This window comes from Nesoenas mayeri, assembly GCF_963082525.1.
Source record: "Nesoenas mayeri genome assembly, chromosome: 16".
Classification (NCBI taxonomy): Eukaryota; Metazoa; Chordata; class Aves; order Columbiformes; family Columbidae; genus Nesoenas; species Nesoenas mayeri.
Window position 1 is genome coordinate 8,814,739 of NC_137562.1, and position 16,534 is coordinate 8,831,272.

At 42.1% G+C, this 16,534-nt stretch overlaps 2 protein-coding genes across 3 annotated transcripts in view; one reads left to right on the forward strand and one right to left on the reverse strand.

Annotated features, from left to right (window-relative positions):
• The window catches only part of DIDO1 (death inducer-obliterator 1), a 51,833-nt gene extending 45,871 nt beyond the window's left edge, over window positions 1–5,962 (reverse strand). The window contains exon 1 of one of the 2 annotated variants that reach the window (XM_080354480.1): window positions 5,855–5,962. The gene's annotated coding sequence lies outside the window, so the exon portion shown is untranslated. Of the gene's footprint in view, window positions 1–2,864; window positions 2,955–5,854 lie in introns of those variants that run through there. The other variant, XM_080354479.1, reaches the window with a different exon arrangement.
• Window positions 5,963–8,972: 3,010 nt separating this feature from the next.
• GID8 (GID complex subunit 8 homolog) lies at window positions 8,973–16,534 on the forward strand. The gene is made up of 5 exons (XM_080354889.1): window positions 8,973–9,045; window positions 10,263–10,392; window positions 11,553–11,749; window positions 12,264–12,461; window positions 12,791–16,534. Exons 2-5 carry the CDS (start codon window positions 10,275–10,277, stop codon window positions 12,962–12,964), a joined length of 687 nt encoding a protein of 228 aa, XP_080211015.1. The 5' UTR covers window positions 8,973–9,045; window positions 10,263–10,274; the 3' UTR covers window positions 12,965–16,534.

A 16,534-nucleotide genomic window follows, 5' to 3' on the forward strand; every position in this document is an offset into this window, starting at 1 on the left:
TTCAAGTCACTGAAAATATTTTTTCAGCAACACAGTTCAGTTCTTAATTCTTACAGTTTACTGTGAGAACACAGATAATGCACATTTAGTCTTTGTGCCTTAGCTTCTTAACTGGCAATAAGATTTTTCCTAACTTCAAAGTCTATCAATGCTCTTGATACCACCCTACGACCCTCAAAGCATTAACTGACAGTAGACGAAAGATTCTCCTACTGAGGAGAAAAGCCTGACAGTGCACAAAAAAGCCATCTGTTCTTGCATAAACTAGATAAATCTGACTTAGTATTAAAATCCTCTCCTTAAATATCCTACCACTGTCCTACTACTTGTAGCACTACAAGAGATACCAGGCAGAAAAGTGCACTAGAGCATAAAACTAGTGCAGATAGACACGACCACTTCTGTCAACTAAAACTATCTGATCTTCCTCTTGCTGAGTTCAATCCCTTCTTCCTCCATTTTATCAGTTACGTTTTTTTTATAAACCCTCAGCTTAACTCCTATAATTCTGCCATTTCTCTCTCCACTTAGTATTTCTAGCTGAATTTTCAGGCTGTACACAGAATTAAAATTGCACAGTTTTAAGCTACAATGATAAAAACAATTACTATCTTAAAACAGAAACAACATAAGCTACTGCCAGAAAAATCTCAGTAGTGAAGCAGGATTAATTAGATCAAACACTGCCTTTTGATGAGTCCCCCACTGAAAAATATTTATTCAATTTTATTTACTATTTTGGACTCATACAATTCTATTAGCCTTGCTTTGGGGAGTTTCAAGCTTGTTTGGTTTTTAAACTCGAAACATCTTAGTTATATGAAATGCACCCTCCAAAGCACTGTGTGAATTATCTCTATTATTTTATATTTGAAAAGTTTTTAAACCTCTAAGTATTTTGTAATGCATATAAATTTGTTGCAGAACAAAAACTTCATTTACACACCCATAGAAATCAATGAAAACACCCCTTAAAAACAAAACAACAACACAGAAATTTTGAAAAAAAAAATTAAATGCTAGTCTTTAAATCAACAATTATTTGATTTGCAAATCACTGGAGTCACGTGGTCTCAAAATAGGCTGAAGGCTAACATAAGCCTTTATTCTTCCACCAAAGTCCATTAAAAAAATCCTTTATGTGCAATATGTTCCTGGAACCATCAAGGGAAAAAAAATTTAAGGCCTGACTGAACAGCTATTTTGAGTGTACTTCTATATTTATTCCTATAGAAAGTTCCAAATGTCAATGCTAACAAGCAGCTGGCATGCATAAAAGTGGAGCAGAACCCAAAATATCTATTACAATTAACACAGTATATGCTACACTTGTACTGTAACTATACAGATAATTTTTCATTGACCAGCAATTAAATTGCCTAAAAAGCTATTAAATTGTTTGTAGAAGCAGAAACACAGTTGAAGCTAAACCAATTCAAACTACCCTTTAAGAAAACTGTGTAAAACACAAACAAAAAGCAGTGAAAAAGTTCTCGTAAAATAAAGCAAAATATAGCTGAATATCAGCTGCCAAGAAATTTACTTAAACAAGGCTGTGATGATTAAGTATTCAAAACATCTATTTCTGAAAAAAAAAATAAAAATCAAAGATTATACATAAAAACTAGAGAAACTATTAATGCTATACACATTCTTTGGAGTTAAATTAAAGTAATTAGAATTTTTTGTCTCTCTTAAGTTCCTAAAAGGAAAACATGAACACAAGAAAAACAGCATGTTACACTGTTCTGAATTACTGAACATACAAACAGCAGGGAGAGTGTAACACACATTTTGTAACATGTTAAAAATATTGTAACATTCTTTCCGAGCTAAAAAGATAAAATCTTCTTAAACCACTACTAAAATATAACTATCACTTGGAGGTATAAACTGAAAATAACTGTATAAAACGAATTTGGGCCACCATCAAAAAATGGCTTTTGCAAGCCAAATAAAATAAGCAGCTCAAACTACCATCACCTCCAAGAGACAGTATTTAATAGTGCAAGACATGAGGAATAGTTATTGACAGGGAAATTACTGAATATTTAAAGCCAGACAGTAATTACTACTGTCTAAAAATGCAACCCCTCCTCTTTTCCCCTGCGAGAAACGTGATAAAGTTCAACTTTCGTTGTATAACTCACCAATATGGAAATCACCTCCCTCGCCCAGGGAAAAGTCACCTCGAAGCAGGTTAATTTTACCCCCACCCTCCGAAGCCCCCAGCCCCGGGATGAGATTTCGGGTGGGTTTTCCGGATCCCCCGCGGCGATCGGCATCGCCGACGCCGCGAACCCCGGGGCCGGTACTACGGCAACGGTGACAACGAACGAGAGCGGCGGTGAGAGGCGGCTGAAGTCGGTTGTGACGCCAGTGAGCAGCTCGCCGGCGTCCATAGCCTCACAGCACAAACCGTCCCCTCTGTGTCTCTCCTCACAAGATGGAGGAGCCCGCCTTCCCGCCCGCTCCGCCCGGGGAGGCGGCCGCTCCGCTCCGGCCCAACCGCCTTATCAGCTCATGGGGCGGCGGCTTCTGGCTCCCTCCGGGGGTGGGGGGGGCCGCATTGAGTCGCCGACCTCCTCTGGAACCGGGCCAGGCCTCCGGTGTGCCGGTACCCTGCAGCCGCACCGGCGGTCTCCTGAAAACAGGCCGCGCTACCCCCCCTCACTCCTCCTCCGCGGTCCCTCCGGCCGCCCTGACCCGCACCACCCGCCCGCCTCCATTTTCTAGTCGAGCCCGAAGGCGTCCAGGCCGCAGGAGGCGGTTGCCTCTTTTCCGCGACCTCCTCCGCTGCGGAGGCGGCCCCCTTCCCTTTCTCCTCCCGTCCCGGTGCTTCTCCGGCTGCCTCCCTCACTCACCGCGGGGAGGGGGTGAGGGCGATCTCGCCGCCGCCGCGGATCTCAGCCGAGCCGAGCCGCCATTTCCTCCTCGCAACCTCTCCCGAGCGCTGGGCGGGGACGCTCCTCCTCCGCTACCACAGACACCGAGTCAGCGACCAACGGCTGCCTAGAGCGCCCGCGCCGCTTTTGCGCACGGCACCTCGGAAGACTTCGGTTGGCGTTGGCTCCGCCTCCCGCCTCGGTGGCGCGTGCTCCCTCACCGCGGGGCGCTGCGCGGGAAAAGGCCGCTCGTGCCCCTCTGCCCGGTCTCCCCCTATTCGGTCACCCCCCGCCCGCCCCTCTCCGCTTCCCTTCAGCTCCGGGCGAGGCTCAGGCGTCCTCCACACAGCCGTAGAGGCGAGGCCGCCCGCGGAGTTCCCGTCCCGTCAGCTCCAGGCAGCCAGACACTGCTGTTCCTGAAGCCACTGGGGAGAACTCGAGGCAGGCCGCCCATGTCACCTCAAGGCTTCTGCTGCAGATGAGTTCTAGAGATCAACAACACCTGCTTTCAGCTTTCTCACCAAAAAACACGGGGTGACCTTGCCTCACAGGAACTGCAGTTTTATTCATTATTGGAGAAGTTGCAAAGCAAAACCACATCGTAGCAGCACTAAATACCTTTTTGCTTACAGTGAGACTTCTCACGCACACCAGTACAGCTTTGTCACAGGATCGACATGGCAGAGGAGCTCATCTGCTGGCCCAGCTGCTCACAGCAGCTTTGCTTCCCACCAGTGCTCGTTCTATGGTGGTTTTGTTTTTCCTATGCTACTCCATCTGCTTCAGAAAATCAAACAGCAATTGCTGCAATAACCCTTTCCCTTGGGTCCAAAGTATAGGGTGCTGTGGAAGGGAAGTATTCACTGGATCAGCTCATCCACTGCAAGGAGACTTCCCAGTAAACAAACCCTTAAAAAAGGTTGGGCTACTGAAAAATAGCTCTCCAGGATCCAAGCTGCTATAAAGAGTTACGGAGAGTTAACTCCTATTGTTCCCACTGTCAGCATTTGTGACACTAAACAGCAGAAACACCTACAAATCACAACTGCTAAGGGATCCCAAGGGACCAACAAGGCCATGCAAATACTCCTGACCTGAACATCTGAGGAGCCTTTCAGGCAGTTGGAAATGTGAGGTTTGACTCTTTGATTGACCCTGATCCTGCACATTTTTTCTTATAGGTTGATAAAATTGATTGCAGTTGGATTCCACATGAGTGCAGTATTTACTACAATTGATTAAGGAGTGAGAACATGAGGAAGCAAAAACATACTTAGCATTAATTCTATAGCATTACAAGATTCTATTGAGTAATTTTCTTTTGAAAATCTACATTCTAGGGAATACTCTATACAAGACTTCTGGTGGTAAAACCTCAGGATAATGTTGGAAGCACTACTATTAGCCTTTTTCCTGATAGCATAGTCAGCCTCTTTCTCCACCTGTAAAACTGGACAGTATTAATACTTACATCACACAGGAACACCAAGAAGTGTGCAAAAGTACAAGACACCATTATTAAAGGGAAACAGAAGTTTAATTTTTACTCTGCAGCTACAGGACTACAATAAATCAAAAGCACATGGAGGGGAAATACCTTGTGATTCAGTAGATCAAGCCTCACTGTGATTTATGTCCCGGGAAAAGCTAAAGAGATGTTGTTAATGGACAAATGTAGCATCTAGGGAGTGCTCAAACCCAGGAATTACACACCAAGGGAAAGAGAACATGCAAAACAAGGAAATGCACACCAATAGTGAACAGGAGGTGCCTGCAACAGGGGATCCCACAGTGAAACCGGTATTAAATGCCTCTTACACTCATTTAGTAAGAGGTTTACACCATCTTAACATAATACTGATTCATTCTACACATCCAGTGAACAGCAGCTAAAGAACATTAACACTCTCAACCCAGAAAAAATTCACAGTTTTTGTGTTAGAGCCCATATCAGAGTATCTATCTCTGCTGACTAAGCACCTGTGTCACCTTCACTTAAATGGAACCCTCAGCACCTCAGTTCTTTCCCCACTTCACTCCCTTCCTAATTATTTTCCTGTTAGAGCCTGATTTCCCTTAATTTGGGAAATTTACTCCTGGGCTACTTGTCTGAATCTGCATTGTCCTGGCAGCACACAGAAGGAGCTTTTTTGGTGATCCAGATAATGTGAGTTTTCTTTCAGTTTAGGTCTCCTCTCATATAACTTCACAATACCTTCTAACTGGCTTGAACTAAAAACATTGCTGGGCAATCCTAGCAGAGATTAATCACTATTAATCAGCTTCTAAAACAGCCTAATAAAGTACCTTATCTATCTCTCCTTCTTAAACACCAGAGAAGCTTATGCTAAGATATCTACAAATCCCTCAGCACTAACTCTCCTTAAAACTTTTTTCCGCTCTTTTCCAAAACCTTTTCCACTAATAAGCAGTCTGTACACTGAGACTGTCCTCTGCAGCTGACAGAGCTTTGTTTACCCCTTGGCTTTTCCTAATTATTTGTTTTAAACTTTGAGTGTCTACAAATTGTCCTTACTTATATTTGCAGTATGTCACACAAGGGTCTTTATGCGTGACCCATAAGCTATTTGTAACAGGCACTAAGGCATCATCTTTGTGTTGGAGAGATGTCTCCCCAGACCAAGGGTGTCACTTCTCTCTCACTCGCCTTTCCCTTCACCAAGGTGGTGACCTCTTCCAGTGTTTGAAGGTGCAAAACCCTTAAATACTTTATGTTCACCCCTTCTCTCAGTCCTTCCTCACTCAGTGTTCTGGGCAGCCAATTATTTCAGCAGCCAGGTTAAAGCTAGAGACAGAGTTAGCCCATGAAAAGAGTAGGGATGATTTCTCCTCCCTTCTCCATCTCAATCATTGTTTTGCCTTTTTTTTTTTTTTTTCCCTTTTTTTCAACAGATTGATAATTTAAAGTCAGAAGAGACTGATTTCTGTTGGCTGTGCTCCAGGTTTACCTTTTTTTTTTTAGTAGAAAGAGGCCTCTGCCCTCAGAGTTCAGCACATCACTCAGAAGATATGTCAGGTGTTCAATCCAGTCTATCTTCTGCATCCTTGATTCACTGAGGCTGCCAATACTTCATTTGTCATAAAGACTAGAGGAGCACAGAGAAATACTTTACTGAGAGTTTATAATATTTAAATAAATAAAGCAATCCCCTTTCTTACAAGATGACAAACTTCCAGATTATTTTCCTTCCAATTCTAGGTAAACACTCTTCCTCCCCCTGCAATATATACATTTTTTTTCAGGGATTTTTTTCGTGACGTCTCCAGGAATTAGTGATTTGGTTTGGGATTCAGTCTAATCAACTCCAAATATCAGTCATCAAAATACTTTTTTGAAATTAGGATTTATCAAACCTTAATCCATATAAAAATTCTATAAAATGCACTGAATTAGTTACTATATGTTTCTTTCAATCTCAGGTTTGTAGTCTTGCCCAAAAGTTCAACTTCCCATATTACTGCCCTCATTTCAAGATTCTTGCAGGACTACGGAATATTGAAGCCACAAGAGAGTTTCCCAAGAGCAAAGCAGTTTGTTTCCATGCATTCTATGATTTGATGCCAAATCCAGAGTCACAAAAGTATCCTGCAAGGTTTTCCTTGAGTAATGAAAGAAAGGTTTGGTTCCAACTTTGAGGAGAATGTAAGGGCTTTTAGTGCCAGGAAAAGGAAAAATTATATAGGAAGCTTTTTGCACAACTCCCTTCTTAATTTTGTGAGGTTTAACAAAGAACAGCCATGCAAGTTTCGTATTTCCAAGTCCTTGAGTATTCCAGGCTATGAAGCACAGGGAACAGAAATGTTCCTCTTCACTACAGACAGCAGCAGGTATTGTACATGGGATGATTAAACATTTATTCAGTGAGATACAAGTAAAAAAGAGGGGAATACAGAAGGTGACTAGGCAGACTTTTATCAGGAGTTAGGATAAATATGTGTCATTTATTACTCAAAATACTGCTCAATCTCCCACACATGCAGAGTTTCCATTGCACCCAGATCATTAGTAGGGGAAAAAAAAGCCCTGTACAAGATAAAGTAATGTTATAAGTTTTTGTATTTTACCACTTTGGGACAATACTACCATCAAAAAAAATACCAGTACAAGTAGCACTATTTATTATTATTTAACCAAATAGAAAGAATTGATGCATTAGAAAGTCATTTTGTTTCCAGACTTGGTAAGAAAATGCTTCAATAGTAACATTCAAAGTGTGTTTGTTGCAACTAAGGTGGTTATAAAGCCTCTCAAACAAAAGCTCAGTTTTTAAGGCCTGACATTACTAAAACCATCAAAAAGCTACAGAAAGCATATGAAAGGGGAAAAAATGAGAAGAATGCAGCTGGCCATGGTATTCTGCACAAAAACATTACAAACTTATTTTTGTTAACATTTTTGTCAGGAAAAAAAAAAAACCCTCCTAAAAAAAACCCTAAACTATTTTTCACGACAAGCAAAACCACAAGTCAGGAGCTGGTTTTACCCCATTTCTAGTTTGCTTCAGCTCAGATACAATAGAGTGGTAAATTGCTGTTGCATTTGATTGAAAAAGCAGGTGTTAGCACCACACCATGAAGTAGGCTGTGAAACAGTAGCTCACACATTCACATTTTTAGCTTACTTAGTCAATATATTATTCTACTTATTAGAAGGCGATTACACTTATTCTGTACCTGTAAACAGCAACTGTGGTATGAATTACATCCTGCTGCCTCCTCTCTGCTCCGGGTGCGTTTCCCTCTGCAAAAAAAAGCCAGGAAGTCGCCGCAAGGAGAAGCTTCTTCCTCCCCTCTTCCTCTTTATGGAAATCTCCTGAAAAACACCGCCTTTTAGGGAGGAGCTGACAAGAACCAGCCAGGCCAGCTGAGCCACAGGGAGATTTACAAACCTACTGCTTCAAAACCAGAGCTGGTATTTCCCAGTTAGTGAAATTCATTGCGATTAGTTTTTAGATTAAAGCCTGATCAACGGGAATCCTTGTCATGCCGTAGCTTTGTCACACGGCTAACAACTAATGGCATGTATTGATGTATAGATATGTAATGTTTATATTGGAGGCTTTTTGTCCACAACTCTGCAGTCTTTATAAATTTGGAGGTTAGTCTGGGAAAACAAGTTAGAATAATAAATTACTGATTGCATCGTGGCTTTTCTCCATTTCAATGTAGGGAAAATTGTAACAAAAGTGAGGTTCGGAGGCCGCACTTTATGGCACATGTACAAAAATGAGAGCGAAAAATGAGTAATTGTATCTATATCCCCTCTCTGTGTGAAATTATGTTTTTCTGAGAAATATCATTTGCAGCATTTCACACATAAAAGTACCTCTTAAGCCTGTTCTTCATTTAGATATGTAAATTGAGGTGTTGCCTTGGACTTTCTGGGAAGCGCTTTGACCCACAAACCCCACTGAATCTTGCCACAACAGGTTTATTAACTCAGCAGCCAATGTGGATTCTTGGCAGAAATCATAAATCGGAGCGCTCAGCTCCCACGGTTCACAGTCTGGCCAATCGACAGTCATGGATATTGGTGGAACTGTATATCGATACACTGGGCTGGGACCTATACCTGCCCTTCGACAAAGTTGGTGAAGGGTTTGGAGAGGAAGCTGTATGAGGAGTGGCTCGGGCGTTATTCAAGCGTCAAGGGAACACGAATCACCGAGCAGCTACTGTCACAGACAGCATGGCGGAGCCAGCACGGGCCCTGTCCCGACATCTGTGCAGCCGTGAGCAGGCAGGACAGGGGAAAGGCCTGGCCCTCGTCTCCTTCTGCTCCAGTGCGCCCATCCCCACGGGCTGGCCCTGTCCCCGCGGCTGCCCGGTGCAGCCATCCTGCGGCCCCGCTCGCCCCGCGCTACGGTGGCCCCGGCGGGATCGGGCCCAGCTCTGCACTACTGGGGCGTCGCAACCCCGCGCGGCCTCTATGGTACCACCTCCCCCCGGCCGGGGTGTACCACACGGCCACACGTACACTCTATCCCGAAGGTCGACTCTATGGTTGCATGTTCTCGCCCCTCTCCGGGCGCTGATTGGCCGAGAGGACTGTTCTCGCGAGATCCGCGCGCCTGCGGCCTGGCAGAGGCGGCGGAGGGGCCCGCGTTCGTGCGTCGGAGCCGGCACCGCGGCGCGCTGGGTAAGATGGCGCCAGCGGGCCCGCTCCTTCCCTCGGGGGACGGGGGCTGGCGAGGCCCTTCCCTTGGCCCGGCTGGTCGGCCCGCTGGCGGCCGCTCTGGGTGTCGGGGAGGCGCTGGGCCTGTGGCGAGTGAGGCCGAGGGCTTGGGTGGCTCGGGCCGCGGGGATGGCCGGGTCAGGGGCAGCGCCTCTACGGGCTGGGGGCGGGCAGGGGCCGCGGCGCTGCGAGGGGAGGTTGGGGTGTCCCGGCGGGCGGGGACCGCGCGGGGCTGGAGCCGCCGCAGCCCCGTCCCCCTGTCGCGTGGTTGGGAGCGGCGTGAACGGGGGGCCCGGGAGCAATCGGCCCCTCAGCGTCCCGGGCTGGTCCTGCTGGCCGCCCGCCGACTTCCCTGGGGCCAGCGGTAGTTGAGAGGGAGAAGAACCTGTTGGAAACTGGCCGGGGATGAGAGGGCGCGCTGCCGCTCGTGTTTGTGCGGGAGAGGCGGCGGAGCCTGTTGCTGTTGTTGTTGCCGCCTCTCCTCTCCCTTTGCTGCCCTTGTGATCGTGACTTGAAGGTAGAAATTATTAAAAGTCGGCTTGAATTTTAGCTAAGTGCTTTGCTTGCAAATCTGAAAAGAATATGTAGTTGAGAAAAATCCTAGGAGATGGCATTTTAGTGGTGTTGACTGGAGTACTTTCGGGGACAGCAAAGCTAAGTTAGTGGAAGTCTTCTAAGTTATACATTGGATGATGTGTCATGTACTGTTTTGTAGCTATACAATATATGGAACTGTCCTGTTAGGTTTTGGTGAAAACTTTAAAGCAAGTCTTGCTTGCATAGTCTTTGCTTTAAAGGTTTGTTACAATTTTTCTGGCCAGCTGTCAAACTCTTTGATTCACTTGTGCCACTTTGTGATGCCCCATGTTCTGTATAACTTGTAAACGAGATTTATTTGGAGTGGACTTAAGAGTATGTACAATAAGATGGTATTTGATTTTTTTATTCTGACCATGGATGAAAGCAGCTTTAGTGACTGGCGAGCAGATGTGAAAGAGTGCAGGAGCGAGGATGAAAAAAGAAAATGTGTTTTGAGAGGAAAAGGAGCTCTTTTGGACTATTAATTTAAAAGATCTCATAAACAATATTTTATATAAAGATGGTAGTAACACAGAGCTTATACACATTAAACTTACTTCTTTTTGAACCATGTTAAATGAGATGCTTTTATTTTCTTGTAGTAAGAGTCCAGGATGAGTTATGCAGAAAAACCTGATGAAATCACGAAAGATGAATGGATGGAGAAACTTAATAACTTGCATATCCAGAGAGCGGACATGAACCGCCTTATCATGAACTACCTTGTTACAGGTAAAAATGAGTAGTAATGCGAGGAGGCTCTTAACTGCTTGTCACTTATTTTATCAAGATAGACGGTTTGGGCTAGAATATGCTACTAGATGGAGTGAGATTTAGGGCTTTAAGGATTCAGTGATTGCTGTTGGCTTCTCTTAGCAATGTGCAACTGCTCTTATGTTCTCTTAAGTGAAAACTGAGTAAGATTCAGAGACTGACATTTATTAACCTTAACTCTCCTGCTAAAAGACACAGAAAATAAAGTATTTTCTGAAATGTTGTTAACAAACATGACACACTTCTGTATGTTGTCCTATTTTGTGCCATTAAACCAGAGATCCAGCTATATTACAGTTGTGAAGTAGCACTCTGAGAGCTGCACAGAACAACTGTCAGAAGCAAGTTTTAATTGGCTGGAAAGACAAACTCCAAAAGGGCACTGGTGTCAAAATAGTTTGAGACCAAAAATATTAACCCCTTCAGCGTAGAGCCCAACTTTGTACTTAGAACAATCAAAAACGCTGGGAAATTGCCCCAAGCAATTATGCTGCGTACCATCCTGGGAAGCTGCACCAGGGCGGAGGCGGCTGCATCCGATCTACACCCCTGTTTACATTGGTGTGTAGGTGAAGCCTCTGGGATGAAGGAAGAGCATCTTAGTGGCATAAATAGATTTTGTGTGTATGAAAGTATGACTTAGGATTTAAGTAGCAGTTGCAACTTTAAAAAAACAGTGTTGGTATGAGAAAGCAAATTTTTTGTTTGTTTGTTTCTTCTCAGTAAAACTGCTTGGTCTGTGTAAACAGATTTGGGGACTAGAGGGAGAAGCAAAACCACCCAAATTTTGAAAATGTGATTTTGAAAATCCCATTTTTTGAATAAGTACTCTGTTCTTTTTAAGTAAAAAACAAGCTTTCAAGTTAAGAGGTATTGGACTACAAGTTGTGTGCATCCTTAAAGAATGAGGGCACTCGAGTTAGGAATGAATTGAGCATGTACTGTTAGATGCCTGTTGGATAAAGTCTATTTAAACAGATAGGAATTTTTCACAAGTTTAGACTTAATCTTCAAACTCCCAAAATCCACAGGCAATACTCAAATATTTTCATTTAAGCTGATATTTTTAAAAAGTGTTTCATTGAGTATATTTTATAGTTAAAATGTTTCTATTTCAGAGGGCTTTAAAGAAGCAGCAGAGAAATTTCGAATGGAGTCTGGAATTGAACCCAGTGTTGATTTAGAGACTCTCGATGAAAGAATAAAAATTCGAGAAATGATATTGAAAGGGCAGATTCAAGAAGCTATCGCGTTAATAAACAGCCTCCATCCAGAATTGCTAGATACAAACAGATATCTTTACTTTCATTTGCAGGTAAGGACGGGTGGCAAACTTCATCTTTGTTTGAGAGGTTGCTGAGAAACTAGAAAAAATAGTGCATGTTTTAAAGAGTATGTTGGGAAATTTGTTCCTGAACTGGATGCAATTTCACGTGTTTGTTCTTGGCATCATTTTGTAGCAATAGGAAACTTTGTGGCATAATGCAAGAACCATCATATACAATTAGTAACATGAAAACTTACAGCAGCAGCCGCTGTGGCCTCGGACTTATCAACTGCCAGTTACTGCTAGTCTGAATTTTTAGTAGTTCCTTCAGTAACACATCTTTTCAAAACCTGTCACTGAAAAGCATCAGGTTACCTTTTTCAGTAATTTTGTAGATGAGTCTGTTCCTTGTCTCACACATTGAGAAGAACTGACCTCAAACTGTCAAATTATGGATTAGTGTTTGTCTCGAATTGCACACTAAATGTCTGAAGATTGCACTCTTGAAATACTGAATATTCGTTAATTGTGTAGCTAATATTGCTCTGTCTTTCACATGTAGCAGCAGCATTTGATTGAACTGATTCGGCAGCGTGAGACAGAAGCAGCTCTGGAATTTGCTCAGACCCAATTAGCAGAACAAGGCGAGGAGAGCAGGGAATGCCTGACAGAAATGGAGCGTACGCTGGCTTTGCTTGCCTTTGATAATCCCGAAGAATCACCATTTGGAGACTTGCTGAACATGATGCAGCGACAGAAGGTAGTCCTTTCTCAAAAGGAAATCGATGTCTTTTATTCATATGTGGTGAAAACGATGTCCAAATATTTTTGAAATGTTTAGAAAAAGTGCATATAGTGGTATGCAAAAGAACAGAAGTATTTCTTAAGCAAAATTTTAAAAAATGGTGCTAATATATTCAACTCCTTGACTCTCTTCCTTGTTTTCTTCAGGCTCAGAGTCTAGAGAGCTTTGTCCCGACCCACTTTTGAGGAATTAGTGCACTAGTTGTGATCTTTTTGGTGTCTGCCTGACATTTGCACTGTTAATCATAGAAAAACTATTACTGAACTCCAGTATTTCTTTTCCAGGTATGGAGTGAGGTTAATCAAGCTGTTCTAGACTATGAAAATCGTGAATCAACACCCAAGCTGGCAAAATTGCTGAAGCTACTACTGTGGGCTCAGAATGAGCTGGACCAGAAGAAAGTGAAATATCCCAAAATGACAGACCTCAGCAAGGGGACAATTGAAGAACCCAAGTAAAAAGTGTGCAGATGGACATCAAACAATCTTAGTACTGCACAGTATACGTTTATATCAGTCTGTGACTGAAATATTTTTACTACAGTACAGCACTCAATTCAGATTTTTCAATGAACATCTAATTTGAAGGGAGAAAAGTCCCTTTTAAATGCTGCAAAAACTGCATTGAAAGGCGCTGTATCTCTTTGAAAGTCTGACTTAGGCTATGCACTATAATACATTTTTAAAAACAGGACAGGATATAAAATAGCATTTTTAAAAGTACAGAACTCAAGCTTTCTAATTGGCTGCTGATGCCTAGTTTAGTGGCCGGTGAGTTAACACGGAGTTATATTGGCAACTATTCAGTTAAGTTTAACTGTCTCCTGTTTGAAATGTGTATATAGAACAGTGAATATTTTCTACCTTTAAGTTATAGCCAGATATACATTCCCCTTAAAAGTAACTGGTCAAGTTTTCCTCTATAAACTTTGCAGTAAGATCAACCGTTTTGCTTAGGAAATAGTGTACAAACTTGTAAATCATAATTTAAGGACTTTTTTTTTCCTTGTTTCTGACTTTTTGGTGCTTTATATGGTGAGAGCTATGTTCATAATGGATCAGTCACCCATCTTTTCAGGAGGAGTATTGTTGGAAATAAGTTTTGGGTTTTTTTCTTAATTTTCGCAAATGACCAAAATGGCCCCAGAGGCATTTGAGGGTTTTTGTTAACAGGGGCCTTTTCCCCCTATATTAAATTTGCAGCTGTAGACACTGCAGTGATTCCACTAAAGCTTTGAAGGCCACTGGATGTTTGTAAGCTGGGAGACGTGCTTGTGTTAGGAAATGATGTGGGGGGAGAGATGCTCGTTGAAGCCTCTGATGCCTCGTCTTGCGCAGGATTTGCCTTTATTCTTGCTAAAAAACAATTGTAGTTTTAGAGCTACTTGGGCTGTTTTCATGCCTTGAGCTGAGCAGAGCAGGGCTGTCTAAAATGAGAAATCTCCATTCTCTTGATTCTTCCTCACCTTTCTGAAGAGATGCAGTTCATCTTCACCTGTATTTGTTTACTGACTGTTCTCACTCCAGTTAGGGTTATAGTTTTAATGTCTTACATGTCAAGTCCAGACTTTCAAGTCAACAAATTGTGATCTTCTGGGTATGGGATGTTCTGGTCGACTTAATTTTTCAGCACTGTACGCTGGTATATATCCAGTGGTAGTAAAGTAAGCACTAATCTTGCCACATCAATCTCTAGATTTTTAGGTCCGTATATCAGGTTCTTAGAGATTTGCTGAACAAAGACCGATGGGTGAAATAGCTGAACATCATGAGGCACGGGCAGTTGTCACACCAGTCCCATACTGTACATAATCTAGTCTTGTATGGTAGATATTACCCTGTAGAATGAAACTTAGTTTTCACTTAATTTTACTGGAATACTTATGCATTAAACTGTATAAAGCTTCGCAGATACACCTGACTTATGGAAAATAACAAAACCTGTTACTGATTGCATTACTGTGAACACTGTTTACTCGTGTAGCTATTTTTTGTGGGGGGAAACTGTTGTTTATTAAGCAGCTATTAGCCGAGCGCCAAGGTTAAGGTAGATGATGGATATAACAAAGTGATTTGTTCCCATTTATTACTGATCGTGCTGTTCTCCACTTTGAGGCATTTGTGATACCGAGTCTTAAAGTTTATACGTGACAAACAAGCGATCAGTAGCCCCCCAGCTGCAGCTGCGGTCTGGCTTTCCTTCACCCGGGCTGGTTATTCTCACACTAAACTTTGAACAGTTGTGGGGTTTGGGTTGGTTTTTTTTCCCCTTTTTGTTTATTTTTCCCTTTTCCATTCGGTTGATGTCTAAAAACCATGTATAAACTTTTAGTTTGTGAGAAACTGTATGGTTAATGTAACTTTGTTTAATAACAAACTGAAGAAACAAAACTGGAATAGCTCAGATTTCTTCCTCTGTAACTGATCAGCTTTTCTTCTTGTTTTGACACTTGTGTTGTTAAATCTCATCTAAAGCTTCTCCTGGATGAAGTGGAAAGTGGTGCGTTTTTGTGGCATGACTCGCATTTTTCTCCATGAGAAATGCAGTATTACGGTCCTGGTTGAGAAGTTCACTGTACTTCTAGAACGCTACATTAATTTCATATAGTATTTGGGCAAAGATCGAGCATAGATTACTTGAATTTTCACTAGCTTGTGTTTTTTTTCCATTAAAAAATAAACACGTTTTTTAAGGGGTTTAATATAAAATTAGTATAGAACTATTTCACTTTGTTTTTATGAACATGCCACATTGATAAGCAGCTTTAATCTGTAAAGTTTTTGGTAACTGCAAGAAAATATTCGAAAGCTATGCATTTTAGAGAAAGCAGAAAGGTAGTGATAATGGTACTTCTAAGGATCTTTATATTAGTGTATATAAAATAGTTTGCATATACAAATATAATATATAATCTGTTTGAAATATTCTTGAATGGTAGGGGCTGTGAAGCATATTATAATTTATGGAAATATTGTACACAGTAAACAGACCTCTCAGTACACGACTGAACTTTTGTCATATGCATGCGCAATGTCTTATTTGGTGACTACTAATGAATGGGATTTTGTTAACCCATTTTTGTTAGATAACCACTTTAACAAATATTATTAAATGCCACTTTGATCAGTTTGCTTTAGTGTAAAAATACGTATTTTGTTCCACTTAATTTAGAACAAGATGAAAATAACTTTTGTAAGAAGATCTGTTCCCAACTCAATGGTGGCAAACCAATCTGTTAACTAAGCGTGGTGCACTACGCTCATTCCTCCCCCAGCCTTCCCGTTGTTGGAAGCAAATGTTATTTTTTCCATTAACGCTGTGGACATGAAGAAGTTGGGTTGTAAATATCCCCTCTGCAGAAAGGCTGTGTATCAGGTGTGTTTTGATTAGGCTACAAATCTGCTTTTCCAATACCTCTCGCCTCCCCAATAACTGTCGCCTTCACTGTTCCTGTGTTTCTTTTCTGCCTGTCAAATCTGAGCTAAACTGTGGTTGCTTCTGTTGTACAGAGGAGTCAGTTGGGAAGGGTGGGAGGTACTGGGTTTCCATGAAGATGAAGTGGTACTTCCTGAGAAATACCGAACTGTTTGATTTCATAGAGCTGGAAAAACAGAGGCTGCTGCACAGGAACCAACAGCAGAAATTGAAGTAAAGCTTTTCCTCTCAAGGCTTTTGAAGAGGCAAATGTACACAGCTTGGAACCTGGGGAAGCACCTCTCGCTCTTTAAGGTTATTTCATTGAAACACTTTCAGCTCCTTCCACCCACACTGAAAGAAAAATGGAAATGAATGTGGAGAGCAATTATGTAGCATTGGAGATGTGTGAAATTACCTGGAAGGAATTCTGTCTGCTTTCCACTCCTTGTACATATAAGAGAAGCCATGATGTTATTCTAGGATGACTTTATTGTTTTTAATTTGTAAAATTTATGCTTTGTATGCTTGAGTATAAGCTTAAAAGCATTACTTAAAAAAAAATCCTTGACTAGTAGTTGAGTGTTGCTCGACTTATTTCAAACCACTTTCTG